Source organism: Corvus brachyrhynchos, unplaced genomic scaffold, assembly GCF_000691975.1.
Source record: "Corvus brachyrhynchos isolate BGI_N302 unplaced genomic scaffold, ASM69197v1 scaffold34, whole genome shotgun sequence".
Classification (NCBI taxonomy): domain Eukaryota; kingdom Metazoa; phylum Chordata; class Aves; order Passeriformes; family Corvidae; genus Corvus; species Corvus brachyrhynchos.
Window position 1 is genome coordinate 5,966,373 of NW_008238126.1, and position 17,500 is coordinate 5,983,872.

Sequence of the window (17,500 nt, forward strand, 5' to 3'; positions counted from 1 at the left end):
TGGCGTGACCCCTGGCACTCGCCGGGGCCGCGCTACGAGGAGATGCCGCTGTACAAGGAGCGCGGGTGCTACATCTGCCATCAGGGTGTCCGCATGCTGGAAGGTACCACACACCCCGCGCTGTCCGCAGCGCTGCCCCTTCCCAGACACTTGCCCTTCTCTGCCTGCCAAGGGTTCTCCTCGCACAGAGTGTAAAACACGGGCTGTGAAGAGCCTGCCCAGCCCCATGAGCTGCCAGGCATAACATATAGAATGGCTTGGGTTGGAAAGGAGCCTTGAGGATCACCTCTGTCACCTGTGATAGATCGTGTTGGGTTTTGTTTCCAGGAGTGCGGCAGGCGCAGTGGCTCACCAAGACGAAGCTGGTGGAAGGTTTGCCCCCAGCCGTGCAGGGCATTGTGGATGACCCGGTACACGGGCTCCAGGAGCTCGAGGAGAGGGCGAAACACGCGGTGTCCCACGCGCGGCTCTGGGACACGGCAGAAGTTGCTCCCAGGAGGGAACAATATTGGTGAGTCCTCAGCTGTAGGGGAGGTTTTAAACGCTACAAAGAAATTCATACATAGGTCTGTTGTTGAAAGAGGGTCTGCTGTGCAAGACCCTTTGCGTCAGATTGTCAGACAAAAAACCCAACAACCAAAGCATCAAATAAAACCCAATTCTGAATATTGACAGTAGTACTGGCATAAACACTACACTAGATTAAAGCTTCTTTCAGGCCAATGTCTCCGTTTCAACTCAAGATCTACTTCTAGCTGATGCAGAATATCAGTTTTTAAAATAATTGTAAGCATTACCTCTGCCAACTTAAAACAGGACTGGTGTGTGTGATACCGATCTGCAATCTCTGTTAACTGTTTGGGAGTGTTATGCCATCATATGTTTTACATACAGTAATTTTACAGCATTTGCGCCCCAGAAGCATCTGCCTGCTATTATGATCTCATTTTTATGTAACTGTTTCTTTTCTCATTTTACAGCCCAGTGCTGTTTGAAAACCTGATGCATATATGCCGGTTAATGTCTGGGAAGTATCCTTCTCTGAGTAAAAGGATGTTGGCTAGAAACTGCAGGATAGCAGCTACGTGGGAAAGAGGTCAGTTGCTGCCGTGGTGGAAGAATTTAGCTCTGTAAGATAAGAGGGGTAGCAAAGCTCCTGGCTTTAAGGCTGAGGGCTTGGAGAAAATTAAACAATTTCTGGAGCCAGGTGATTCTGGTTTCGATAGTACTGTTGGCATGGGCAGCCTTGGATGATGGCAGGATGCTGTCTCTGAGGAGATTATTAGGTGTTAATCAATATTGACAAGATGGTGGCAGAAGGGAACCATTGTCTCAGGCCTGATTGTTTATTTTCGTGTGTCCTAAATCACTGCTGTTGTTTTTCTAAGGATGTTTAGTTAAGAACCCTAGCAATTAACACTGGCATTTTAGAAGAAGAACCTATAGCTGAGCTACTATTTAAAATGGGTTTGGAGGTGAGGGGGAGAGAGTGAGCCTTGCAGAACAGACTTGCAGAGAAGCAAATGTATTTACAACTTTCCCTAATGTTATTTCACCAGTGTTTGACTGTAGCCTAATTTCCCTCCCCAGAATCCATCCTCCTTCAGGTCCGTGGCCTGAGTGGAATACTCATGAACTCTATGACCCCAATACCACCAGTAGCCTCCAAGGAGGAGATACTGGCCACCAAAGAACATGTTCTGGAGACCTTCTATCCCATTGCACCTACAATCGATCTTCAGGAGGTGAATGTGTACAAAGAGCTCAATGATACAGGTCAGTGTTGATCATAATTATCTGTCTGTGTACAGGTTAACCTGGGGCCCTTGTCCTTCTGGGGGGCAGCTGAGAGTAGGGAGTGTGTGGGAATGAAGGGACAGAGGAATGGGCACAGGTTTGCAGTGCAAGTGCTCCAGACCTGTGGTGAGTACACTCTTGCCTAAGCAGGACCGAGGAGAAGAACTTAAACCCCAGCAAACTACTTGAGCAGTTCCTGAAGATAATGGGAGAAAACCTTGGCTGCGTAGTGTCTTCCTGAGCGGTTTCTGACATGATTACATGCCCTTTAGGTTTTGCAGATGGTTATCCTTACTCTCATCCTCACACCCTGTTCTTCCTGGAGTCGGCCAACGTTCGCACCGACAGGTTCAGACCAGAACAGCTCCGTGCTAAAATGCTGATGTTTGCTTTTGGCAACGCGCTGGCCAAGGCCAAGGCGCTCCACGGGGTACGTATGGGAGGCCGTGCTGGGCCTCTCTTCTTCCTCTAGTGCTGCAGCCAGTGGAGAGGGGCCTGAAAGCCCCTCACAGTAGTTGTCACATCCAGGCTTCCCTGTCCAGAGGTCAAAACCCAACCTTCAGAAATCCACCGCTCAGCGTGTTTGTGATGTAACACGCACCGGGGTGGCGTGGGCAGGAACCAGGGGGTGAGTTCAGCTGTAAAACTCTAACCCATCCCACAGCTCAGTATGTAAATTGACACTTCATTGCTGGCTGAAGGAGGCATTTTAATTAAAATACAAAATCTACATTCAAAACTTGTTTGACTAGGGTAATTTTCTGGGCAAGGTAACAATATATTTATTTAAATCCTGGCTTTAAACCAACCCAAAGATGCAGAATCAGCAAATACTTACACAATTTCTGTTGTAACTAGCTTTTAAAACATTCTCCCCCACATGCCCCTTCTTTTCCTAGAGTGATCCCAGGGTTTTGGAGCAGCCAGTAGTGGTGCAAAGCATTGGCACAGATGGCCAGCTCTTCCAGTTCATGGTGTTCCAGTTAAATACAACAGACCTTGTCTCTAGTGATGGTGTGAAAAATCTAGTCTGGATTGACTCTGATCAGAACCTGTATGAGAAAGCCCAGTGTGTCCCAGAAGTCAAGAAGAGAGTTGTTACGGTAAGGAAAACTTGGGAAATGGTCATAGAAATGCTGCCCTTTCACCTCAGCTGGGGGTCTGGGAGCTGGCACAGAGCTGCAGCAGGTTTTAAACCAGCTGGAGGGACCTGAAGTGGGCATTTGCCTCATTTTTACCTGAGCAGGTGTTTCTGAGGGGACCAGTTCCTGAGTATTTGTAGTGCTGATGTGCCACATGCCAAGCTTAACGTGAACTCCAGCATATAGATATCCCCAGCTGTAATCCACCATCTCGTAATGTGCTTGTTTAAAACCAGCTCTGATGAAGGGAGCGCTCACATGCGACCATCAGCCTTGCTGGGGAGTAAATAGAGCACAGGACTGCCAGTACTGGTTATACTGGGAGGGCATCTCACTGATGGGCAAAGGGGCGCTGCCCTCTGAGACTGGCACCAGTGGAAGTACCCCCACGCAAACCCTTCTGGGGAGGGAGAGCATGATTTGGAAGCTGCCATGCCTGAAAGTCTTATTCAAGCATGTTTAAAGCCGTTGTTTGTCTACATTAATCACTTCACTGCAAACTGAGCATCCGTGTCTTTTTCTCTGCAGAAGCCCGCTGGAATTTCTGGCTTTCAGCCAGACACATTCAAGAAGTTTCTGGCACTATATCTGCATGGAACTGTGTGAAATTCAGCTCAAATGAAAATACTTCACCAACTGTACCTGCTGCTTCCCTTTGCCAGAACTGTCGTATAATTAAAGAAAGGTGGATTAATTTACTTTAAAAAATAAATTATATTGTTACTGAAAGTAAAAATTTTTTTAAAACTAAATAGTGCATGAAGAAACTCTTTCATTTTAGGGGCTCACCTCTGGATTTGGGTTAAGAGAAGTCATCAGATGCATCATCCTGCACTCTTCCTCCATTGCCTGGGAAGAACATAAGCCAGTCATTATTCCTCTGCGCAGGCTCTGCTCTCAGTGTGCATCTGCACAGAGCCAGACTCAAACCTATTCCCGAGGTTGCTTTGAGTCCCTCTGAATGCAGAAGAGACTTAAAAAGCTTCAAGGGGAAAGCCTGAGCCACGAGCCTTTTTCATTCTGCCTGGCTTTGACTTTGTTTTACTCCTGGCTGCTGTGGGATGCGTCGTGCTGCCCTGTGCTTAGTTCCCAAAGCACTTAATCGGAGGGATTGCTTTGTTGGATCTGTAGAACCACAGTCCTTTTATCCCCCAATCCTGGATGAAGAGACCTGTGCATTTGGGGAAAGTGGTGTAGAATGTAGCGGGAAACTTTGGTGCCTGTAGCTGGTATTTGCTGCTAAAAATACAAAGGAAGAATTTCTTCCTGCCACACAGAGTTAACTGAGCAGGAAGCGTATTCTTTTTAACATGGGGGGATTAGTGTGGGTTTTGTATGAAAGCTAAATTAGCTGCAGCCAAATGTAGAATGTTTTGCAGTTCTGATACCCTCCAGCACATGGGAAGGAAGAGGACAGCCTGTGCTATTTTAAGGTGTGGAAGAGCACATTTCCAAGAAATTCATCTCACTTCAGCGTCTTGTGTCAGAGGCTGGTCTGTGCTTTGTGATCTCTGGCTGCCTGGATGAACACCCCAGTTGTGTGTTCCAGCTCCAGTCCATGAGGCAGCTCCACTCCGCAGGTTTCAGGAACATGCACCAGTCACATTTGAGATCAACAATTGCACCCTGTAAATTGGGATGCAGTGGCTGCAAGCTAAATCAACAAATCCCTCCATAGTTAGGAGGAGTGCTTGAAAGAGAAATAACCTCCTAAGTGTTGCATTGCTCTGCATCATCTTAATCCTGCTTGCTCCAGGGATGCCGAATTCAGCTCGTCGGAGTAGATCTGCTCAGGTCTGTGATTTGCACCCAGGTGTTTGGGAATACATTTTAACAGAGCTGTGCTCTCTGGAGCCTGTCACAAGCAGTGGGTGTTTCTTTCTCGGACTGTTGGCTCCCTGCTGTGTCACACAGACCCTACTTGACATCCTTTTGCTCTTCCAGCTTCGGGTCATTACCCGTCCTAGGGAGGAAGCCCTGTAGGGCAGCCAGCTGCCCATTAGCATTCCTGAGGAGAGAATTTTCCTGAGGAAGCGTACTGGAATAGCGGCTGTGGTGGGGAGGGGTTGTGTAGAGGTGGAACACCTCATGCGCTTCTAGTAGATGTGGGAACTTGTGGGGATGGTCTGTCTGGAAGAGGTAGTGTCCCTTCAGCTGCTTTTACCTCGCAACAAAGACATCTCTGTCAGGGCATGCAGCTGAAGAGGAGAGAACGAGGGAAGCTGGAATCCTGCTGTGTCCAAGCTGAGCTGAGACAAAGCACAAGCACAGGGAGGGATGGATGAAGGCAGAGCAAAGGGAGTTTTGAAAAACAGTGGAAGCAGCGCGACATGGGATGGTCAGCAGGGAAACAAGGCTTCTGGGGTTGTGTGAGGCATCAGGAAGCCACTAGAGGTGAGGGGATCTCACACGACAAGCATGTGAGACCACGTCCCTGCTTTGCTCGGGCACAGCCACTCTCACCTGAGGCAGGGGGCAAGTGGTACTCTCGTGTCGCTGGAAGGAGCATCTGATCCTCCTGCAGGGAATGCTCCTCTGAGGGTCTGGAGGGGAGCTCAAGGTGGGGGAGAGTGGAGCTCCCAGCTTGGCACCTGGCACAGATGCTCAGGTTGGCCTGTCGTGGTCCAGGAACCAGGCAGCCCCTACCAGCTGTCCGTGGTGTCCTGCTGTGCTTCCCAAGCACTCTGCATGGCTCGGCTCTCCCAGTTCCTCCAGTGTGGCTTGCTGGAATCAGCCCAGCTGAGGGAGGTGGGATGGGGAGCCCAACAATGGGTCACAGAAGCACATCTGGGTTGGCATCAATAAGTTATAAAGGCTTGTCAGCAGACGAATGGCGTTACCTCAGCACGGACCAGGGCCAGGCATTAACTTTTCATGAATGGCAGCCGGGGAAGCAGAACATGCAAGAATGGGATGGCAGGAGCCCGAGATAAGGAGGCAGAGGAGCCTGGCAGAGAGCTCTGCCCACAGGAGAGCTCTCCAGGACCCAGAGAAGCCGGCCTGCTCACAGGAGAGCTCTCCACCACTCCATGCTCCCTCCCCCTGAACCACTCCCATTGCAAAATCCAGTTCCACAGACTGCACGCATCATGCCAGCAAGTACACACTGTACTCAGCCCAAAGCCCCTGGTTGTTCAGATCCTCCTCCTGCATTTAATTTAATGAAAACTAATGGGGGAGACAATTATCCCTGAGGCTGGGCTCAGGAGATGTTTCGAGGAGGGAACTCGGCAGTTTCATGGAGATAGTTAATAATACCAGCCTGTAACCCTTAAGAACCAACAGGAAGGACTTTTCTATGCCCTGCAATAAAAAGCGCAACAGGCAGCAGTGCAAGCTCTGGGCAGCTGAGCAAGGCCCGGGTTGGCAGGGATGGCCCCCAGGATTTGTGAGGGCAGGATTTCCTCATTGGCCTCAACCCCTCAGGGGTCATGATTCCAAGTGATGGACAATGCTCACACTCTACTTTCTGCAAAGCACAGGGGGACGTGATTGCCTGGACCAAAATCCACACTGGGGCACGGCTGTGGGCCCTGCACATGGACATCAGTGGCATTACCCTGGAAGCAAACCTGCCCGGGCAGCAAAGGGTGCAAACACACCCTGCTCCTCTGCTGACGGGCTCAGCAGGCACGATGGTGGTTCCCAAACCCAGCAGCCATCCAGTGCATTGTCCCCTCGCCCTTCTGCTCCTCGAGCGCCCGCAACCACACAGCGCTGGCTGCTGGAATTCCAGCAGTGACGTGGCCGCGGGTGCCAGTGCCAGGTGGGAGCATTCCCCAGGAGCAGCAGAGCTCCAGGACGGCTCACAGCCCCCCGAGCCCACAGCCCACGCCTGAAACTCCCCACAAGGAGGGAGAGGGCTCACAGCCAGCCACGTCCTGCCCCAACTAGTCAAAGGGAGAGAACAAGTCTCACACAGCAGCTGCCGGGAGCGTTTCAGGCACCTGGCACTCGCAACCACCAAAGGCCTAAAAATCCCCAGTCTTTCCCCAAATGCTGCAGCAGCCTCTGATGCTGCCCATTGGGGAAGCAGGTTGGGTTGCCTGCATTTCTCCATCCCCAGTAGCTCCTGGAGCTTTGATCCTGCAGTGGTGCACACACCCACCCAGCACTGCAGCTCTTGCCCAAGGAGGGGGTCACAGACCCCATTGCAAGCCCAATATTTATATATTTGAAAACAACGCTCATGTCTTCCCCTCTCCTTCTTACCTCCCAGCAGTGCAGCAGTCTGGCAACGGGAGGTAGCAGGACCCAGCTCCTGTCCCAGGGAGCTGCTGCAGGGGAGACCAGCCTCCATCGCCACGCTGGCATCCCAACTCCTCCAGCCTCTAATGAGCAAAGCCTGGGAAACAGCACACAAGAGAAAAAAAAACAAACCCTTTTTAGCCCCTAAAACACCCCTCTCTGCCTGCAGCCTGGTGGGCTGGGTGTGGGGAGGGCAAGGGTCCGGCCAGCACATCCTCAGCCTGATGCAGACAACACTGACCATTTTCTAGGCTAAATTTTCAAAATGCTTAAAAAAAAAAAAAATTCCAAGAAACAAGCAGGCACTGTTAACCTTCACCCAGGTCCTGAACTGCCCCCAAATCCCTTTGGGATTTTGAATTTCCAGCCTCAGCCAGCCCCCCCAAACACCACCTTCTCAGCTCTGCATCACCTCTGCTCCCATACCCCAAATCTGGGGTTTGGTCCTCGATAAAAGGTTGGAAAAAAATACCCAACTCCCACCCTGGGTCTGGCAGCAAACACCAGGAACAAACTGCAGAGCACCGAAATCAAATGTTTATGTTGATATTTATTACAGCAGGGGAAGGGGGAGACGGGGGGGAACCATTTCATTCAAAAAACCATCCCATACCAATGAAGACAATAATTTAGCTATTCATTTTAAAATACATTAAAACCGGTCCTTTCATTTCCTCACGTCAGAACAAAAAATTAAAAAAAAAAAAAAAAGGAAAAACCCCCCCAAAACCTGAACAAGATGAAAAAGTGGAAAAGGTAAAAAGTTGACCCCTTGGGGAGCCCCTGGGTATGCAATGCAACAAATCTGCATTCAGTTACTTGGAAAATATTAACCTGGCTGTAACTATGAGACTGACACCCTCAGACCCCTCATCCCACCCACCCCTCCCGACTTTCTACAGGTAAAGTACAATGAAAATGGCCTAGGAAAAAGAAGGCAAACGTTAAAAAAAAATTATTGGTATTACACACTAAAAAAAAATGTTTTGTCATCTCATGTCTTGCAGTCAGAATAATAAAAACAAGCCAAATGTCCCCCAAAAACATTTCAATGAAGGGGTGCGGAAAAAAGACATCCCTTTAATAAAACATTATCAACAAATATCGTACACAAACTACAATGTATAATAATTATTTTTTTTTCCCCTCTCGGTAATTTTCGAACCAGACTACAAGGTAAGAAAAAACACTGAAACAAGATACAATGCTTTCAATAATCCGCACAAAGGTCAAATCCAAGGGAGAGAATATTTTACAGAATATGATATACATGGAGCAGAAATGGGAGCTGGAGAAAAACAAAGACCAAACTACAGGATAGTGTCATGTACAGAGATCCCAACCCGCCGCCTTGGCTCGTCCCTTCCTCTCCCACCAGAAGGAAGGGCCTTCGATGCTTGCCATTAATTTTTATTTTCTTATTACAGAGCGAGCCTACAGAATAGCAAGGTTACATTTTAACAACAAGAATTCTTTAAAAAATATCTCCATCCAGTTCCAAATTATAGATAAGTGAAATCCTGACAAGAGCACATCTCTAAAGAAAAGAATCCCCTCCCACCCTCCCCCTAAAAAAATCGATTTTTGTAGTGAACCAGCTGAAGGACTCTGGGGAAGGGAGGGACAAGAGATTTCTTCTTGTACTCAGAGGGGGGGAAAGACTAACACAGTGCATGCCACAGTCACAGAGAGCAAGATCACGATTCATTCGAGGATGTGATCCTAGAAGGGGTCACCTGCGTTAACAAGTTTATAACGAGGTGGTGGAGTCTCTTCCCCAAAGCAGATCTTGTTAACTGGAGGAGGAAGCGTTGTGCTGCAAACGAACAAAAAAACCCCCCCAAAACAAAAAAAGAAAAAAAAAGAAAAACAACAAAAAAAAGAAAAACAGGCCTTCTGAACGAAAACCACCATTGTAAACTGTCCAGTTTATTTAAAAAAATGACTACAACAGAGACAACATGATTTCATATCTAGACTAGCTTCCTGGTGTCGCACGGCACAAACATACAACAGGTTCGGTTTCTGTCTTTATTTAAAAGAACAAAGCAAAGAGATCGGAGTTGGGTGCTAGAGGCTTCCGTTTGTTTCCAAAAAGAAGTGTCATGTACATATATAAACCCTTCTGCACAAAGAAGGGTCTTGTCATGTCTTGAAATATTTTAAGTTTTGTCCTTCATGTTTTATGGAATAAAAAGTTCAGCCTTTTTATTGCATGAAACTAAACCTGGGGTTTTGGCCCCCGCCACACGTGTCCCTGCCCATACACCTAGCTTCTTCTTCTTCTTCTTCTTGCATAATTCGTTGAGATCCTCCGAACGGCAGCTGACTCTCTTGATCCTGGAGAGGAGGAGGGGGAGGGAAATCACACACTCATCGTCATGCTGGGGGAATACTGCAAGAGAGACAGAGCCACGGTGAGAAACCAGACGGGTCAGACCCCCGGACATCGAAGAGGGGGATGCAAAAGGAGGCTGATGACAACTACACAGCAACCTAATTGGATCTAATAAACCAGGAAGAGAGGATATGCTGGAGACTCCAATTTATCAGGGCCTAATCTGTGCTGTAACTTGCTTTTCCGGGAAGAAAATCAGCAGAACAGTATGGGGTGAGATGCAATTTAAAACAAATAATTAACATGCACATGTGTATATGCTGCTAATAGAGGGAGAAGAGGAGGGATGTCTGCAGCCACCCACGGAGCCTCGAATCAGCCAGGCTGCACTGGGGCTCCTCTCCACCCTGCAGATCCTCCCCCCTACACCAGGTACAGCCCTGTCCCAGCACAGACCCCAGACTTCCACCCACTGGCCTATTCCCTCCTGCCCATTTTTCTGCCCTGGAGCAGCTCACACACGGCATAATCCAGGTCCAAGCCCACCCATCCCCGTGCCGGGACACCTCGGGACTGTCTCCCTGTCCCCAGGCAGGCACTCACTCACATTGTCATTTTGGAAGGAATGGAGAAAGTTGCCTCCCAGCTCCCCGTCGTCTCTTGGAGTGCCCGGGGGATTGCTAATGCCACTTATGTTGTTTGGAGAATTCTGTGGGAGACAGGAGGGGAGGTGGTGAGCAGGTCCCCACGCCGCCCCCCTGAAACGCCACGGGGGTAGGACACAGCCCTGCCCACCCCAGTCACATTCCCTGTGTCCCCATCCATCAGGGTCACAGCAGCACCCCAGTGCTGAGGAAAGGGGAGAGCCCACACACCCACCCTGCAACCCCACTTACTTTTGGAAGTCCATCTATGTCTCCTGACCCTGCACAGGGGAGAGAAAGGAGAAGAGCCTTACTGGGCCTGCAGCCATGGCCCTGTGCCCCTCACACCCTCACTGATTTCCACCCAAAGGCTCTGCTTTGAGCATTGCTGCAAACTGGGGGCTGACCCCGGGATGGGAGCAGGCACTGCGATGCTCTGCCAGTGTTCCCAGGGCATGAAGGATCACCGTGGCTCACCTAACGATCCGTTCATGTGATGGGGCTCCATCCCGCCCATGCCGCCCATGGGGCCGTCAGAGCCGGGGCCCATCGGGAACTGCGGAAGAAAAAGGTAACAAAACCAGAATCAGCCACGAAACAACCCCAAGCAGCTGCCACGGTGGCTCCTGAGGACTGTCCCTGCCCCAGCCATCCCTCTGGAGCAGGGCAAGGAGGGGCATATCACAGAATGACTGACTGTTAAGGCTGCAAAAGTCCCTTGAGATCACCAAGTCTAACAGTCAACTCAGCACCACCACTAAACCATATTCTGAAATGCCAGATCCACACATTTCTTGGACACTTCCAGGGATGGTGACTCCACCACGGCCCTGGGTAGCACATTCCAATGCTCAGCAACTCTTTCCATGAAAAAAATTTTCCTAATATCCAATCCAAACATTCCCTGACATGACTTGGGGCTGTATCACCCCCCAAAGGCTGCGGGGCTCATGGTCCTGTGGGTTCGGCTCTAAAATCCGGCTGGATGGCAGACCCAGAGCCATGGCAGCACAGAGGGCTCCCTCCAACCAGCATTCCACAGGATTTAAGGTTGCCCATATCCCACAAAACCCAGCACCTCGGCCGGAGCAGCAGGACTGCCGCTCTCTTAATAAGCATAAAAAATTAACAAAGTCGCCCAAGAGTTAATCGCTTTTTGATGGTTTGTTTTATTTCTGTTTTGTAACAAATGGCTGAAATCAATTAAACTGCTTTACTCTCAACTGATGAAGTTAATTATGATTTGTTATGGTATCTGATATGTAAATTATTAGAAAGCAGACTTACATTCGATCGACTGCCTGCGGGCGGTACTGGATTAATCATTGTGTAGATGTTGTCACTTGAATTTGTTGAATCTGTGGAACAGTGAAGCCCAGTAAGTCGGGTGATTAATTCATTTCTTAATTAAAACAAACTCATGCCACTTGAACTCATTCTTTTGTATTTTATCACCCAAAATTCCCTCTAACTACCACCATTTTCTGGCTAATTTGTATTTAATGAAGATCCACAAAGTTTTTAATCACAGAAATTCAACTGTGAAAAATAATTCAACTCCTGGCTGGGAAGGGTGGGGAGGTAATTCCTCACCTTCCTGAGCCCCACAGCATCCAGATCCATAGGCGGATGTAGGAACATCCCCAAATGCCATCCCAAAGCCAAGCAGCCCATGCCACTCACTTCCCAGAAAGCCAAAAGCCACAAAAATTGGTCATTACCAATAGGGCAGGGATCACCTGTGCTCAGCAGTACAACCCCAGGGATGTGAGTTTCCTGGCATGGGAAGGGGCAGGAGCCTGGGAGGACTGGCCCTGGAGAGAGGGGGGGGTCTCAGGGGGCTCATACCTGCAGGGCTGGGCATGATGGGTGTCCCTGGAGGGCCACCGCCACCGGGCGGACCCTGCGGAGACAAAGCCGGCATCAGATGTGCAAACATGAGCATTGCCCACCTTTCCATGTTTTCAAACACCTCCCCCAACTCCCACCCCGCCAAACCCAGGCCCAGTCACCTCCCATGGCACTGATTCCCCCCCAGGACCACGCGAACTCCTGACAAAAGGACAGACAGCTGGGGCAGGAGGACTCACCACATATGTACCAGGCGATGAAGAAGAATATGGGATCTGTAAGGACAAGAGAGAGATTCAGCCATGGGGGGTCCCACAGGCTGGGTCCCAGCAGGGCACAGCCAAAACCCCCAGTGCCCCCTCAGCCTGGCCACGATGGGAGTCCCAGCAGCCTAAAAGAGTCTGGGGAACCCCACTGTCATTAGCAGGACTCAGCTAACGGGGAATGATCCCGTTTGCAGGACACTTCCCAACCAACCCAGCTCTTGCCCCAAGACACTCACTGAGTTAGCACTGCTGGGGTTCGGCCACGGTCTACCAGCGCCCGGCCCCCTGGGGACAGAATTAAACAGGGGAAAAAATAAATGTTGTGCTTTCCTCCAAACAGCCCCGAGCCAGCGGTCCAACCTCCCGGCACAGGGATTGCCTTACATGTTAATTCCAGGCATGCCAGGACCTAGGGAGTTGGGTGGAGGTCTCATGCCGCTGCCGTAGTTCTGCAACGATAACCAAGGGTCAGTCTACCGCAACGGGAAGGGACACCAGAGAGATGAGAGAAAGGGGAAAAAAGGCCAATAAACAAACAAAAACCCAAGCGTGTCTGTGTGCAAAAATGAGCTTTAAAAAACAAATTAATGACGATAAGCCTAAGAGGCAATCGTGTTCACAAAAAACTAGGCAGCTGAATATGGATGGGATCCAGGCAGAGCCCCAAAGTTCCCCCTCCTCGCTCTTTGTGGAGGGAAAACATCCCCCTCCCAGCTCTGGGAGACAATTCTGTTCACAGTCCCCAGCAACAGCCTTTTGGATTTTTCCCTCTGTGCAGGAGAAAACAGGGGCAGGAGGAGAAAAGGCACCACTTGGAAGGTTCCTGCTGCAGTGTAAGGATGAGGAAAGTCTGCATGAGCTCCCCCCAAGATGGAGCACTCCTTGCTCCCTGGATGGCTGCTGGAGTAGGGAAAACCAAGCCAGGCTTGTTTTTCTGTTGCTCCCCAGCTCTCTGCTCCATCCCCTGGAGCGGGTCTGCAGCCGCGGGGAGTGGGCGAGGACAGGCAGCCCCCTGGGCCTCCTCTCCTGCCTTATTCCTCCCTGGCTTAGCCTCCAGCTGGGACCAGGAGCCTCAGATCTGCATGCCTCCTCTCCTAAAACCAGCTCTAGTACAAAGCCAAGCCCAAGGCAGAGGAGGAAGAGGAATCCCCCGAATGCCGCGCTCCATTTGGTCTGTGCTTTGCTCCCTGTGCCCTCCAGGCGACGTGCAGCCGGATTTAGGTCACGCTGCCGCTCTTCCCCTCCCACCTCCCTCTCTGTAATGCATCTTTTTGGATTGTATTTCTGCCATTTAAAGAAAAAACTGCTACAGCAGGAGGAGGGATGGCTGGCCACTTCCTACACCCCAGCCCCTTGGAGTGCTCCAAGATGGATTTTAAGTTCAATGCTTTAGTGCTGTCAATTTTTACCTGGATTTACGGATGCACCAGTGCATGGTGCCCTGCTGAGGGCATCACCAAAGTTTGTTTTGAAAAGGCAGAAAAGGGTTTTCCCCAAACAAATTACCAGCAAGTCCTTAATTGATTGAAAATTCAGCCATTTACACTGAATAGCAGCATCAAGCCCCTTGTTTTAAAAAAAAAAAAAGGGCTCAGCATTTTTAATTGGAGTTGAAAGGCTGGAAAACGAAGCCAGCTGAAAGATGCTCAGGGAGGGTGGGGAGGGAACGCAGCTGTGCTGAGCGACCTGGGCAAGGCACCGCCAAAACCCACAGAGCTACAAACCCTCTTCATATCGGTGCTGGCAAACCCTGTCCTGGCTTCTGCAGAGCTACAAATGGGACTCTTAAAGGGAAAAAGGCAGCGGCAATCAGCTGAAAGGGATGATTCATCACTGCTGTGTAATAAGGAGCTGCTGTCAGGACGCCGGGATGTCCTGGCTGGATGTTCTGCAGCCCTCTGGAATTGTCTGAGCAGTATTTAGGAAGGTCCCAATGCAAAACTTAAAGGTAAACAAGCCCTGGGCACACAAGGTGTGAGGGGCTGCTGGGTCTGGGTCGGTATTTTTGGTGGCTGCCTGCGCAGGCGCTGATTCCTGGATGGCTGCGGGGAGGCAGCGCCTGCGGGTGCCAGATTGGGAAGCCCAGCGCTTCTCCAGGGAAAGGCTGCCTCTTAAAAAACCTCTCCCCAGTGTACACACACAGGGAACGGTGGAGTCAAAAATAAAGCTCTGAACATTTCACAACTCCTGCCGGCTCCCAGAGCCGCCGCCATCCCACGCGGCACTCAGCGCGCGCTCACCGCTTCCAAGTTTCACGGCGAGCTCTGGCAGTGGGAAGCAGCCTCCCCCGGGCAAGCCGCCGCCACTCGCTTTGGCGCAGGCCACGCTAGCAAAATGCATTTTTTCTTTTTTTATTTTGGGTGTAATCCTCCAGGAAAGGAGGATTTTAAGCACAGCAGCAGCGCTATGAGACGGCTTGCCTGCGAAACGATGCTCGCGCAGGATTTTTGTCCCCTATCCTAGGATGGATGGAGATGGCCGAGCACCCCCAAGCAGCATCCTCAGGTTGGTGCTAAAGAGATGATACAACTCCCTCTTTACACAACATCCACTTATCTCAACAGTCTCCAGGGGAAAAACAAAACAAAACTCCAGCGCACCCGCTCGTCTCCTGACAGACTCTGATCCTCGCGCTACAAACTCCACGTAGGCGACGATGCAGAGAGGATAAACCTCCAACCAAAATATGGTAATCTGGTTTTGAAGTCTCATAGAAGGAACAAACAGGAGTGAGTCAACAACAAGCCACTCCATAAAGTGAATCAACGGAACGACAGCATGTATTAACCCAGATCTGCTTAATTTCAAGAGTTTATTCCCCTTTCCTGAAATAGAGAGCTCAAGCAGGCAGCAGGAGGGGCAGGTGGAGGGGAACCTCGCAGGGGAAAGCCTTATTCCCTTGCTCAAGGGATCTTTGCCATTTCTTTTTATTTATTAATTTCAAATGCAAGCCTCCTTTCCCTTTCCTGCTGTTAGGGTCGTAACTGTTTCCCAGGCAGGCAGTGTAATGCACTCAAAGGCTGCTCCGGTGCGGAGCTAAGTGCCCTCCCCTCTGACAGAAGGGCAGGAGGGAGGCTGCAATACCCTTAATGAGCTCTGAAGACCTCACTCCTGTTAAAAGGAGGGATTTCCAGATGCAAGCCTAATGTAAAACGCATTAACACTAATGGGGGGACAGGGTGTGTTGGGGGGGGGGAACTCCCAGCCCTCTGAGCCCCAGGAGGTTGTTCCCACGGTTTGTAGGATGCACTTTGGCACAGGGCTTACCTGCGGACCGGGACCCATGGGGCCCATCCCTCGTGGAGGATTCATCCTTTGCATGGGGCCGCCCATGTTAGGGTGCCCTGTTGGGAGGAAAGCAGGGGTGTTACGTGGCACCGCAGCCACTCTGGGTCCCAAATTAACAGCTGATTAGGAACATTAGCGCTCGACCCTCCTCTGCTGGGTTTACCTTGCTGTCGCGTGGGATCCATCGAATTGGGCAGCAATGGCTGTGTACCGGGAACGGCACCCGGGGGCTGTGAAAGCAAGGGAGCAAGATTAAAAAAATAAATCCTGCATCCTGCTGCATCCTGCTGCATCCCACATCCCACTGTGTCCTTCTGCATCCCACATCCCACTGCTACAGCCTCCAGGTGTTTGCCTCCCTCATCCTTCTGCAAACCCCCTCTAAACCTTAAACAAGGCGCCAGCGTTTTCTCCTCCCGCCAGGCTGCGTGCTCTTGTACTTTAGGGAAGCAGGGGAAAACCCAGGCTGAGCAGGGCAGAGGTGCCAAATCCAGCAGGGAAAGGTGAGGAGCAGGATGGTACCCTGGTAACACACAGCACCAGGGCCAAACCAGGCAGTGATTCACTGGCTGTGGTGGGGAGATGCTCCATGTGTAGCAGAGCAGGGCTGGGACCCACCCCCACACAGCCTGAGGGGAAGCTGAATGCTCCCCCTCCCCAGACTCCCATTCCACTCGGGCAATGCTGCTATTTAAGCTTCAAAGGCTACTCCAAACAGATAAAGAGGAAGAAAAATGCAGATACTGTCTGCCTGAGGGAAGCAAACTGTAAACAGTTTTGCTACGGCACTGCTTTTTACTTGGATGCCAATACAGAGGATCCCAGTGCTGGAGCACAGCACAGGCCCTGGGTGCACATGGCTGCGCTGAGGCAGAATCAGCCCAGTCCCAAGTTTTTTGCAGGCTGGAAGCTGGCAGCAGGAGGAAGATAAACCAGGGGGGTTGCAGAGGTGGATATTTACACTTCTGCTGCCTGACCTTCCTGCCTGCCTGTTTATTCCTCTTATCCCTCAGGATGTGACCATAACATTGCTGAGCTCTGCCTAGGTACAAACATGTGCTTTATATGTGGTGTTTGGGGGAATAAAATGAAATCATTCTAATTAACTTTACCCACTCCTGGATGCTTGATCCTGCTGTGGGAACAGCCTCCCCAAACCAGTCTCTCCTGCCTCTCCTGCCTGCTCAGTTCGCTGTGCTCACCTCCAGCAGAGCTCAAGACGAGCCCAGAACCACTGCAGGATGGGGTCCTGTTAAAACTGACCCATGAGGAGGTGCAGTGAATTAATACCTTGTTAGAACAGCCATCAGTGCCCTGGGTGGAAAGCTCTTCCAGCCACCCTGGCACGGGGGTCCTCCATTAGCCCCTTCTGGGTTTTTCTCAGCTACATCTCAGCTGTCTGACTATCAGTCAGCAAGTTCCAAAGATTCAAGCCTCAAATTCAGGAAGCACAAACCCAGAGCAAGCTGGTACACCCTATTTCCTGACTATCCTGCTCTTTCTGCTAATTAGACCTACAGGAAAATAACACTGATAGCCAAAAAACAAGCTCCCGAGGTAATTTTTGCAGAGACACCTCTGCTGCTAAAAGGAATTACAGGTTTCCTTTAATTTCCCTTTAGTGACAAATAACCTCTGGCTTGGTCATTACCCTATGGATCTGCATAGCATCGTTGGGAAGGAGACAAATTCCTTAACCAAAGGCCACGCATGCGTCCAGGCAAGGCATGGGGTGGAAGCCTCAGTCCATAAGGCCAGAAACAAACTGCCCTTGTATAAGCTGGGATAAGAGGATAAACCCAACCCAAAAAATTCAGCAGTGACCTGCCTCGCTTGACCCTGCCGCTGATCTAAACGCTCGGTCAACCCAGCAGCAGGATTATCTTCATCACTTTAATTTTCTGCGATTGCAGGGAAAATCCAGGC

At 50.4% G+C, this 17,500-nt stretch overlaps 2 protein-coding genes across 2 annotated transcripts in view; one reads left to right on the top strand and one right to left on the bottom strand.

Annotated features, from left to right (window-relative positions):
- MRPL37 (mitochondrial ribosomal protein L37) overlaps positions 1-3,691 on the top strand; it is a 4,757-nt gene extending 1,066 nt beyond the window's left edge. The window contains exons 2-8 of the mRNA XM_008633101.2: positions 1-103; positions 328-511; positions 981-1,096; positions 1,591-1,776; positions 2,070-2,227; positions 2,697-2,900; positions 3,468-3,691. Of these exons, the coding sequence (XP_008631323.1) occupies positions 1-103; positions 328-511; positions 981-1,096; positions 1,591-1,776; positions 2,070-2,227; positions 2,697-2,900; positions 3,468-3,545 (1,029 nt within the window). The 3' untranslated portion in view covers positions 3,546-3,691. The remainder of the gene's footprint in view (positions 104-327; positions 512-980; positions 1,097-1,590; positions 1,777-2,069; positions 2,228-2,696; positions 2,901-3,467) is intronic.
- A 5,404-nt stretch (positions 3,692-9,095) lies between these two features.
- The window catches only part of SSBP3 (single stranded DNA binding protein 3), a gene marked incomplete at its 5' end in the record, with an annotated part of 53,141 nt that continues 44,736 nt past the window's right edge, over positions 9,096-17,500 (bottom strand). Inside the window, 11 exons of the mRNA XM_017733535.1 lie at positions 9,096-9,582; positions 10,133-10,234; positions 10,422-10,450; positions 10,647-10,725; positions 11,457-11,527; positions 12,018-12,072; positions 12,260-12,295; positions 12,523-12,571; positions 12,671-12,735; positions 15,554-15,630; positions 15,738-15,804. Coding sequence (XP_017589024.1) covers positions 9,553-9,582; positions 10,133-10,234; positions 10,422-10,450; positions 10,647-10,725; positions 11,457-11,527; positions 12,018-12,072; positions 12,260-12,295; positions 12,523-12,571; positions 12,671-12,735; positions 15,554-15,630; positions 15,738-15,804 — 660 coding nt within the window. The remainder of the gene's footprint in view (positions 9,583-10,132; positions 10,235-10,421; positions 10,451-10,646; positions 10,726-11,456; positions 11,528-12,017; positions 12,073-12,259; positions 12,296-12,522; positions 12,572-12,670; positions 12,736-15,553; positions 15,631-15,737; positions 15,805-17,500) is intronic.